This window comes from Neovison vison, chromosome 1, assembly GCF_020171115.1.
Source record: "Neovison vison isolate M4711 chromosome 1, ASM_NN_V1, whole genome shotgun sequence".
NCBI classification, from domain to species: domain Eukaryota; kingdom Metazoa; phylum Chordata; class Mammalia; order Carnivora; family Mustelidae; genus Neogale; species Neogale vison.
The window spans coordinates 1,737,335-1,749,818 of NC_058091.1; the positions used below are offsets into that span (position 1 = coordinate 1,737,335).

General features: G+C 47.2%; 1 protein-coding gene across 15 annotated transcripts in view; it reads right to left on the minus strand.

Annotated features, from left to right (window-relative positions):
* Positions 1-12,063, minus strand: part of AFDN (afadin, adherens junction formation factor) — a 128,942-nt gene extending 116,879 nt beyond the window's left edge. For all 15 annotated transcript variants that reach the window (XM_044242332.1, XM_044242373.1, XM_044242355.1 and 12 more), the window contains exon 1: positions 11,921-12,063. In XM_044242332.1, coding sequence (XP_044098267.1) covers positions 11,921-12,025 — 105 coding nt within the window. In that variant the 5' untranslated portion in view covers positions 12,026-12,063. The remainder of the gene's footprint in view (positions 1-11,920) is intronic.
* Positions 12,064-12,484: the final 421 nt, after the last annotated feature.

Below are 12,484 nucleotides of genomic sequence, written 5' to 3' on the forward strand. Positions count from 1 at the left end.
TGCTGGTCTTAATTATACTGTCCTTGATATTCCCAAAGTAATAATTTCCTGAAGGTAATAAAAAATATTTTTTTAAAAACTGAAATCAGCAAATTTGGAACAAAAACACGTTATCTATACTAAGAACTCAACGAGGCCACCTATGCCAAACTTGAATTAAAAACACATTTTTAAATAGCTGAGGCCCTAAACGTGAAATGTGAAAACACTGTCCATGGTACTCCAGGCCGGCTCCTCCTCCTGAAAAAGCAGAAACCCAGTTGGTCTATAGAGGAATCATTTACGAACTGGCTTTTGCAGCAAATACGACCTCTTATCTGTATTTTATTCCCTGGTAAGTTAAAAGAACATGTTTACTAACGCATTTCAAGTGGTTAAAAATAGCGTATCATCAAAATGACTTAGTAATGCTATCTATAAAAAGGAAAGGGTCACCAAAAACTTGAAATGAATTTACACCTCACCATAAATAACACAATATATTAGTTGTGAAATAAGTCGCCACTGAATAAATAAACTCACCTTAAACATAAATTCAGTATTCTAATATTTTGTTTTTACCACATGCATTTTTACAAGTATTATATTTACATATTACTTTAAAGTACTAAAACTCCATATTGTGTATGGATTTTAGAAAGTAAGTATTACCTGTCTGTGCGTTACCTCATGAAATACACTAAAACTGAGGGAAAATACAACGAAAAACAGTTGCGAAAAGACCTCCTCACAGAGTCAACAGCTGGCCGGATTCAGAGTTTGCACGTGGGACGGATGGAGAGCACGACAGGGCAGACCAGCGCCGGGAGCCGGGAGCCAGCATCCAACAACACATCCACCCCCCACAAAACCTGGGACTCCATTCGCCAGCATTGTTCTCTGCACTAGGAAGGGCTCCACAAGGAGGAGTGGCCGAGGTCTTATCCTGAATGCATTAGAGTAATAAGACTCATGGGTCACCACTTTAGTGAGGCTGTGGGACAGCATTCCTCCGTAACAAAAGTGTAAATGCTTGCCTCTTGTTACTGAGAAGTAAAAGTTAAAATAGACGCTTATTCAGGAAATAACCACATACGTAATACATGAAAAATTAATACACGCTGAAATCTGCCCTTCTAACATAGTGAGCCCTGCGCTCCCATTTTAAGTGATATGCATGTTAACTTTACAACCAAAGTTGGAAAATAACATGAATATAGACTTTAACAATACAAACCACAATTCCTAAAACTCACCCCTACACACCCTCGGCCAGCAGCTCACACGTACCAGGCACGAACGCCTGGGGATCCCCCCAGAGCTTCCAAAGACAGCGGGGAAGAGAGGACCCGCGGACCCTGCGCGCCCAGCACGAGCCCCGCAACGGGCTGCCGGCCGTGCTGCACTCGCGCCGCCATTCATGCGGACGTTCTGAAGCCCTGCCGGGCCGAGCGTGTGGCGCGTCAGCACAAATCAAGGCAGCAGCAAACCGTCCTCAGAATCAATGAAGTTTTCAGTGCCCTGAATCCACACTTACAAAGAGGGGTGCAGTTTCACTTAAGAGTGTCTTTGAGAGAACAGAAAAAAGCGATGAATTTTCATAGAGTCTGACTCTCGGGGGCATGTTTGCTCAATAATCCATGCACCACACTGGGGAAAATGTCCACACGGGCTGCGTGCCAGTTTGATGGTTCTCTCAAGGAAGAGCACTGGGAAGTGCCGACTGCTCCCGGGGCACCACTTCCGCCAGACAGATGCCCATCGAACTGCCCTCACTGGGCTGAAGGATCCCCCCCCTCCCACAGGAAGCAGGCCCTTGGATCCCTCAAGTGCCAAGTGCCGCCTGCACAGTGTGGCCAGGACCTTTCACAGGAACTGAGATGTTAAAAAAACCTAAGATTTTTCTGATCAGCAGTAATAGTAACAAACAGAGTATTCTGATACTGTTTACAGAAATGTCCCACATTGGGATTATCCACGTAAGTCACTGGACCAGTATTTTCTACATGGTCAACACTTGATGGCGGAATCCACGCCTGAGTAAAAGTCCATTCAAAGAATGAGCCAGTGAACTCTAATGTAACAGAACATAAAAAACATATAAAAGGATCTTGCAAAGAATTACTAGCAGAAATGAAAATACTTAGGCTCAAACCAAAAACCTTCATATGACCGATTCTTTTATTACCAATGTCTTAAAAATAATCAGCCCCTAGGGGGCGCCTGGGTGGCTCAGTGAGTTAAAGCCTCTGCCTTCAGCTCAGGTCATGATCCCAGGGTCCAGGGATGGAGCCCCAAGTCCAGCTCTCTGCTCAGCAGGGAGCCTGCTTTCCCTTCTCTCTCTGCCTGCCTCTCTGCCTACTTATGATCTCTCTCTGTCAAAAGAAATAAATAAAATTTAAATAATAATAATCACCCCCTAAATCACCCCAAGTTTTTGCCAATACAAAAATTCATTAACATGAAATGTAATCTAACTTAAAAACTCATTAGAGAGCTCATGTAAAATCATGTATATTGTAAACTTATGTACAATCATGCTATATTTTATAAGCATTGGTCTAGAGGTCTGAGGCACTCAAAAATTTACTCAGATAGTAATACCAATATCCACAAAAAGATAACATATTTGAAAGACCTCTTCCCAATGCACAGGCTTTATACTAAACATGTATGCAGAAGTTATCCATTTTAAGAATACAATGGTTTTTAAATATTTGTGTCCAACAGTGTGTGTATTTGTTTTAAGACTTTATTTATTTGAGAGAGACTGCGGGGGGACAGAGGGACAGAGACAAGCAGATTCCAGGTCCAGGGCAGAGCCCAGTGCAGGGCTTGATCCCACGACCCTGAGATCATGACCTGAGCTGAAATCAAGAGTCGGATGCTTCACTGACTGAGTCCACCGGGCGCCCCAACATTGTGTGTATTTTTGCTCCTAGCTCATCTCTGCACCCAAACATATGGAACTTAGTTCAAAGCAACAGGAAAAAATGAACAATCTGAAGTCTGCGCACCAAAACGCCGTGACTGGCAGCGGCGCACAAAGAAGCTGTAAAATGGAAATCACGTTGCTTCTCCTGTAAAAATCAGGAAATAAAAAGAATAAGTAGGTCCCAACGGAAAGCGCCACTCTTAGCAAACAAGGGTAAAGAGAAAGTACATTCTTGCAAGGAACAACAATTTAAATTTACGAAAGGCCAAAGTCTAATTTTCCTTTAGCAGCAAAACGTCTATGAAACCAAGCAATAGAGAATGATAAGCTGTAATTCTGAATATAACAAGCTCCCTGAACTGCCCTTATGACATTTCTTCATGGGTCTTAATTTTAGGAGTAAAACTCTCTTCTACTACAAAACAACAGTGGAACTCTCAGATGAAGTTCCAGAAAACGAGGCAAGACTTCTTTATCTGAAAATCCTGTCACACTGTTTTACTACAGCCAGGGGCAGAGCCAGACTCAACAGCGGTATGCCCTCTCGCAGTGTGCTTCTGGGCTACCCAAATGGAAGACGGTTTTAAAAACGCAAAGAAAATACCTGACATTCTGTGAAAATGGTCTCGTCCACTCTATCTAGGTCACCTGGGCACTGGTGCCAGGAGTAAACCAAAGAAAGTTTGAGACTTCAGAAACTATTTATGTGAGTTCATCTTGTTTGCACCTGGGGTTAATGGAGACAATCCCAGTTTATTCCTCTTGCCTGGTAGAATTATTACTCACATGTTTTCCTTATGGTAACTGTAATGCAGAGACAACATTTAAAAAGCAACTCTCAACAAAATGAGTACAAAAGGATCATACCTCAAAATAATAAAGGCCACATATGACAAAATGACAAACCCACAACTAATGCCATACTTAATTGTGAAAAGCTAGAAGTTTCTCCTCTAAGATCAGGAATAAGATAAGGATACTCTCTCACCACTTTTTTCAGAAAGATTTTTTTTTTTTTTAATTTGAGAACTAAAGGGAGAGAGAGAGGGTGAGCACAAGCAGGTAGAGGGTCTGAGGGAGAAGGAGAAGCAGACTCCCCACTGATCAGGGAGCCCAATGTGGGGCTCGATCCCAGGACCCTGAGATCATGCCCTGAGCCAAAAGCAGACCCTTTACTGACTGAGCCACCCAGGCGCCCCTCACCCTCCCCACGTTTACTCAACATACTATTGGAACCCTGCTGTAATAAAACATCAGCAAAGTTGCAGGATACAAAACTAATACTTAGGATTCTGTCGTGTTTCTATGCACTAATAATGAACTTCAGGGAGATTAAGAAAGCAATCCCATGCACAGCTGCATCAGAAAGAACAAAATACCGAGGCATAAACTTAACCAAGACAGTCAAAGACCTACACACTGAAAACCACAGACACCGATGAAAGAACCGGGAAATGACACAAACAAACGAGGAGACATAACATGTTCATCAAGTGCAAGAACACTTTCCCAACCCATGTGAAGACGTGTCAGAACGTCCGTACCACCCAAAGCCATCTGCAGATTCAATGCCATTCTCGTCAAAACACCAATGGCATTCTTTACAAAACTGAATGGAACCACAAAGGACTAATTTCGGGGGGAATAAAAACGGAGGTATAAAGCTCCCAGGCTGCAAACTGTACCTACAAAGATTCAGTAACCAACACCGTGTGGTCCTGCCACCAAACCAGTCACACACATCAATGCAACAAAACCGAGAATCCAGAAATAAACCCTCATTCATATGGTGAACTAACCTTCAACAAAGGAAGCAAGAATATACAGTGCAGAAAAGACCACCTCTTCAGTAACCGGTGTTGGGAAAACTGGACAACTATGTAGAAAAAAAATGAAACGGGACCACTTCCGTATATCGTATACAAAAATGAACTCAAATGGGTTAATAAAAACTCGTATGTAAATGGGCAGCTGTAAAACTCCTAGAAGAAAACTCGGGCAGTAAGCTCTTGGACAGCAGTCTAAGCAGTCTTTTTGGGTCTGTCTCCTCATACAAGGGCAACAAAAGCAAAAATGAAGGAATAAAACTACATCAAATTAAAAAGCTTCTACAGAGCAAAGGAAACCATGAAAAATATGAAAAGGCGATATATGCAACTAAAGAAAACATTTGCAAACCACATACCACATATATCCAAACAGACAAAAGCATTCACAAAGCAAAAAAAAAAAGGGGGGGGCAGATATTGTGAATTGACATTTCTCCAAAGAAGACATCCAGATGGCCGATAAGCACATGAAAAGATGCTCAACATCACTAGCCATCAGGGAATGCAAATCAAACCCACAAGAAGATACCACCTCATACCTGTTAGAGCAGCTACCATTAAAAAGACAAGAAATAACAAGTGTTTGGTAGGATGCGGAGAAAAGGGACCCCTCAGGCTCTATTGGTGGGAATGAAAAATAGTACGGAGGTTCCTCAAGAAATTAAAAATAGAACTACCCTATATTCCAGCAACTGCACTTCTGGTGTTTACCCAAAGAAAATGAAACCGTCTGTAAAGGTGCAGGCACCACTCTGCTCACGCAGCGTGACTTACAACAGCCAAGATACGGAAGCAACTTAAGTGATCATCAACAGGTCAATGAATAAAGTGCGGCATACATACACAATGGAGTACTACTCAGCAGTTAAAAAAAAAGTGAAATCATGATGTTACAATGACATGGATGAGAGAGTATTATGCTAAGTGAAGTAACTCAAAGAAAAGCAAATACCATATGATTTCACTTGTGTGAAATCTAGAAAGCCCAACAAACATAACCAATAACCACAACAAAACTAGGAACAGACTCATAGATGCATAATCTGGTACTTGTTGGAGGAGGGAGGGGGTGGAAGATGGGTGGGAGAGGGGGTAAAAGCTATAAACTTCCAGTTATAAAATCAGACTTGGAGATATAATGTACAACACAGGCAATTTAGTTACTGCATCTGACGACTTGGGATGGGGACAGACGGTAGCTAGCTAGCTCTATCGTGGAGACCGCATCCTAACGTATATAAACGCACACTGACGTTGCATTACTCTGTTGTACACCCAAACCAGTTAATGCCGTACGGCAGCTGCACTTCAGTCTCTCTCTCTCTCTCACACACACACACACAGAGCAAACCATGTCGTGTGTCATCAATCTAAAAATGTGGCAATACAAACAAGTGCAACAAATGTTCACCTCATTTTCTATAAGCCACACAATTTAATTTCCTTTAACACCAAAATTTGAGTAAAAATATAGAAATTCTGGCTACTTTCCAGTCATAGTAAGCTATTCAATTTCAGTTCCTCTAAATAAATCCATTCATGACACACGCTTGTAAACTTGCAAGTATGAAACTTCAAATTATCCTTATCTTTTGCAATCAACATAAATCAGGAAGATGCTTTCCTGGTTTACCTACACACCACTATTACATGTGCTTACTTTCAACTTATAAAATACACTCACTTTCTAAGTTAAATCATAACACAATTTTGGTCAATCACATGTACCAAAATGGTGAGTGAAGTTTTACATTTTTGATTCCAGAACCAAACCTCAAGCAGATGGCCTGAGACAGGCGAACAAAACCCCCTCGCCAGCTCTCTGCTTGTTCTATTTGGTCCTGAAATGCAACTGGAAATGTTAAGAAAAGCTTCTGCTCATTCATAAAAATGGTCCAGCTTTGACAACATGCCCACATCTGCCACCAGCTCACACACACGGGGACACTCACTAGAAGCCCTCCATGGATCCGCAGGCCCTACCAGCCCGTCAGTGCCAGCTAACAGACAGGACACACCCAAAACTGGTGAAAGGTTCTGTGAGATTTGGCAAAGTGTTTAATATCCAACTCACAAGTAGATGTAGGCCGAACAAACTGCCGTGTCTCTCCTGGGCATCTTCAAGGGGAATGAGTACATCCTAAATACAATCAGCCAGAAGAACAACAGAAACAGCAAACTTCTGAACAAAATCAACAGAATTTACCCAGCCTGGAAATAATTTTCAATTAAGATATCTGTTTAATTTTATGTCTACTAGCAGTACTCACACCCACTTCATTTATAATAAAGAAAAGCAGATTGACATCAAAATAATTGCTATCATTATTTATTAGCATTTTCTGACATTATACCGAAGTTCAAGTCTGGTAAAACTGCTTATAAACAAATTAACCTATGCCACCAGAACGAGCAGCTCCAGTAACAATGCCTTACGCACTACAACTGCTCAATTAAATCCTTAATGGCATACACCGAAACCTCCTTTCAGAAGCTTCCCACCAATTTGGCACATACCAATCTGATCTTCTGTGATCCTTTTTTCAAGAATATGAAAGAGACACTTCTACTACCCTGCTATGAACCACAACCCAAATTTTACAATTCTAGAAAAGCCTAGTTACAACAGTTACATTCCATTAAGTCTGTAAGTTGCAAAAATTAAAGTTAGTTTCCACTGGCAGAAGGAGGGCAAACTGAAGCTTGTCTAGATGCAATTTCAACCTAAGATGTTCAACAGTGTTGGACAAGGGTTCACCTCAGACTGACAGGCTCACACCCATACAAACAAATCTTAACCAGTTCTTACAGGAAATAAAGATTAAAAGGAAAGAAGTCACAACTACCATTGAGTTTCAAATTTAAAAAAAAAAAAAAAAAAAGACAGATGCCTATAAATACTAAAAACACATCACTGGCAACTGCCTGTATCATTATACGTTAGTCACCAGAGAGATCTTCTGAAGTACCCGTGCTCAGTAACACAACTGTTGTTTCCCAAACAGTTTCAAATGTAGTTAAGTCTTATGGTAAAGCATAGTCCCAACCTAAGCACTAGTCTGGAACACAGACTTAGCTATAAATTATGCAACTTCTTACTGCTTCACACCAAGACTTCCTACTCCACCTCTGCTGACAAACCCGAAGTTGTTTCTTACACACACCTCTGGGTCACACGAATCACATCACTTCTGAAGATTACTCAGAATATTAAAAACATAACATATTCACCTTTAATAAAGCAAATGTGAATGTACGTACAAATTCTACGTTCTATTTTCCCATCAATACAAAAAGAAGATAATGAACTCAAATTACTTCTAAAAAACTGACTTTAAAGTCTCGGAAAGCAAATGGGCCAACTACTTGAACAGTTTCTGCATTTAGGTGTAACCTTTATGCAAAAGTAACACACGAAAATAAAAATCTCTAATAGCTTAACAGATCATCTCACCACATTTTTAGTATGTATACATCCCACATTTTGTCAAGAATAAAGGTATATGGGGGTGGCTGCGTAGTTCAGTAGTCAGTTAAGCTTCTAGCTTAGGCTGGGGTCCTGATCCTCAGGGGTCCTGAGACAGAGGCCTCCATCAGCTGCCTGCTCAGCAGGGAGTCTGCCTCTCCCTCTCCCTCTCCCTCTCCCCCTGCTTGTGCAAGCGCCTGCTAAATAAAATATTAAAAAAGAAGAAGAAGAACAAAGAAGTTATACAGAAAGAAAGTCGTATCTAACACTTTTTTGGCAAAATATTTATTGAGCACCTACCACAATGAAAGACATTAACAATGCTTAAAAAAAATAAAATTCTAAGCTCTCACTTTCATGTAATCAGCGAGGGAAACAGAAACCAATGGCTATAATAACAAGACTGGGATAAGTTAAACAACAGAACTCCAAAAACCAAGAGGGAGACCTTTGGGTAACCAGAGAAGCCTGCTTCTGGCAAAGTAATGGGAAGTAAAGATTAGCAACAAGCACTATGCCATAATAAATAATCAGAAGTCCCTAAAAGAAATAAAGACTTAGCATTAAGAAAACAACAGGACTAAAGAGCTTCAAGCAGCTTTTATTAGGAGCTATAGTTTTCCACAGTAATCAAGATCTTAATTTAACTTAACAACAATCTCCTAGTGATAAAATATCAACAGTAAGTTTAAATCAAATCTCACTTTACAATTCCTAAAGAATCTAGGACCCAAGTGAGGAAAGGGCTGAAAAATACTCAGTTACAAAATATAACTTGCTTTTTCTTTGGAAGCCCTCCTTTTAACATATAAATGTCATTATGAAGGAAAAAATTAAACATAACCAGGTTGATTAGAACATATTCTAATTTTCTTAAGAAATAAATATAATCCAAAAAGCCGAAGTTTATCATCTTACTGAACATAGAAACCACAGAATTATCAGTGGTTATCAAGACTGCCTGAAACCACGAAACACAAATGATTTAACACAGTTATAAAATTTGATGACAGATAACGATTACTGTATCCTCCCCCCCAAAAGCAAACAAAAGAGAAGTCACAACTATACTCTCATATAGATACATAAAAAGATTATCCAAATATTTAAAAATAAGGCTTAAATTATACTCCTACAAATCAAATTCTGTAGTAAACTTGTTTAACATTTATAGAAAATAATACAGGCCTGTATCTCACTTACATTCTTATAGAAAGCTAAGAAAAAATGATCTGTGATGCCCCAATAAAGTAAAAGTTCATCATTAGACAGTACACACTTTTAGACACAAGTTTAGATGAAGCAAAGTGAAACCATGAACCTTGAAATATTGGCTTAGAGAATTCCTAATATGAAAGCTACCCACATCATAATGAAAAATACAACCTGTTCGATGAGAAGCTCACCCTGCAAGACCAAAGGAAGTTTACTAGTACGCAAAGTTCTCCAGAACACGGAGCATTAAGTGTGCACTAGTTTCTATGAAAAAACTAATATAAGTAACATCAGACATTAAAAACAAACAAACAAACAAAAAACAACGAAACAGTTTATTTCATTACACAAAGCTTTCCCATGTATTTCTGGAGAATCATTTCTCAAGAGAGATCAAGTGTTAAACGGGGAGGAGGAACTACTAAATGGAAGTCATAATCCATTTCAAAACCAGCCCTTCCAACCTGCTTTGCTTCATGTCCCAGGCCCAGCAACTTCTCACCTGCAGGACAACGACGCAGAAAGCAGCTCTCCAAATGATAAGCCAGTTTTAACACCTACCAGTCCCTCTAAGAACATAGAGAAAAAGTTTCAATTGACTGCTTAAACATGTAATTTTTTGAGACCCACTAACTATAATCTGTTTCTGATTTACATGTTTCTAAATGCCAACTCAATTTAAAATCCCAGAGAGGAAACTGAATGATCTGCTCCTAAGTTGAAAAAACACTCCTTTTCTCAACCAGACTTGGGAAATTTCTCCAAAAGCAATTATGAACAGACTCACTGAAGCAGACAAACCAAGCAGCCAGCACCACTGACCTATCTGACGTCCCCATTCCCCACCGCAGAGACGAGAAACCCGCGCCCAGGACTGGGTAGACGACGGCGCGCACCCCCGCCCGAGGACCGCGAACACGCCCGGAACCGGCGAGGCGCGTTGCCGCTGCGCGGGCAGGACCTGGTCACCGGAGACGCCGGGCGGCGGACGAGGAGCGGCGCGCGACCGCCGGGACGGGCAGCCGACGGCCGAGAAGCGGCATCGGCGGCGCAGCCGGACGGACGGGGGGGCCAGCACCGGACCGCGGAAGCCCTTCCCAGCCCCGCGCGGCCCAAGCCGCAAGCGTCGCGCCAGCGTCCCTCCGGCACGCAGCCGGGCGGGACAACAAAAGGAGGCGGCTCCGGGACAACGTTCCCATCTGGCCCGCGAGACGGTGCGAGCAGGCCGGCACCGCAGCACATAACCCAGCCGCACCGGAGCCCCCGAGCCGACGTGACCAGGTGCCACGAGAACCACGTCCCTGCGCAAGGTGCGCGGCGCGCGGCCCAAGTTTGCGCAACGGCAACTCGGCGACGACACACGACCCCCTCCGGGTGTCCGCCAGGCCGGCCCCTCCTCTCGGCCCGCGCCGCCGCTCCCAGCCCCGACCCCGACTCCAGCCGGTTTTCTGAAAACCCTCAGAACTCTCGGGGCAGCCTCGCTATAAACAACTGCCATTGTCCTAGGCCCCGAGCAAGTGCGATTTCCTCCTCCACTCGGGAGCACGCCCAGGGCTGGCCGCCCCCAGGCGAGGCCGCGCGGCAGGCCCGGGAGCTGCGGAGGGGCGCGGGCGCCGTCCCCAGCCCTCTGCGCGGCCCCCGGACCCCCTTACGGCCCCCTGGCCCTCGGAAAGACCCGCGGCACGGCCCCCGCCCCCCAGCCTCCCCCCGCCCCCCACCCCCGCCCCCAGCCCCCCGGCCCCCGCCCTCCCCGCCGGCCCCCGTCCCCGTTCCCGCCCCCGCCCCCGGCCGGGTCACCGCGGACGCCGGGGCCGGCGCGGCGGGGGGAGGGGCGCGCCGGCTCCGACCCGGGCGGCCGGCGACGAATGGGAGGACGCCTCTCTCCGCGCCGAGTGCAGCCCCGGCGGCCTTATCAGCAAACGCGCACAATCAGAACTTTCCCGATGTTTGCTCTGCTCCCGCCGCCGCCAACCCCCAAGTTTTCAAACCCACTGGAGCAAAACACCGCCGGTCACATGCTCCCCGAGTGACAAAGGTCCGCGGAGCCACAGCCCCGGGCGGCCGCGGACCCCGCGCCGCAGTCGGGGCACAGCGCTATCAGGTCACGCCCGCCGCCCACCGCACGGCCTCCGAGCGCAGACCCCGGCCCGGCCCGCGGCCCCACGCGCGACCCCCGCCCCCGGCCCGCGGCCCCCGCCCAGCCGCCGCTCGACTCCCGGCCAGAGACCTCGCTCCCCGCCCGCGGCCCCGCCCCCGACCCGCGACCCCCGCGCTCGGCCCGCGACCCCGCCCCCGATGCCGCCCAGGCCCGCGACCCCCCCCCCCCGGCCCCGCGCACAGGTGACCGCGCCGCGCCGCCTCGCCGCCCCGCGGGGCCCCCCCGGGTCGTGAGGCGCGGGGCGCGGCCCCGGGGGCGGGGTCGGAGGGGGTCCCCGCGGGGGCGCCGCCGGCCGGGAGGGGCAGCGCGAGGGGCCCGGCGGGGGGAGGGGCGCTCACCTCGGTGGGCTGGCTGATCTCGAACAGGTCCAGCCGGTTGGCGTTCCAGTGCCGGATGATGTCGGCCAGCTTCCGCCGCTCCTCGTCGCGGCCGCCCGCCGACATCCTCCCGGCCGCGCTCCTCGGCCCGCGCCGCCGCGGGGGTCGGGGCCGGGCCGGGTGGGACCGCGCGCGCCCACAGGTCCGCGGGCCCGGCTCTCCCCGCGCTCGGCCGCCCCGCGCCGCGCCCGGGGCTCCGCGGGCTCCGCCGCCGCCTCGGGCTCCCGGGCTCCCGGCCGCCTCGGCCGCCTTGGCCGCCTCAGCCGCCTCAGCCGCCTCAGCCGCCTCAGCCGGCCCGCCCCGCGTCAGCCCCGCCGGCCGGTGTGCGCCCGAGCGCCCGCACGCGCCGCCCGCGCGCCCCGCCCCGCCCCGCCCGCCGTGCGCGCCCCCGCGCGCCCGCGTGCCCGCCCCCGCGCGCCCGCGCCGCCGCACCTCGGGCGGCCTCCGCTAGGTGCTGCTGCGCCGGCCGCCGGCAGGCCTCCGCGCGCCGGGCGCCTCACCTCGCGCGCGCCGGGGCCGGGGGCG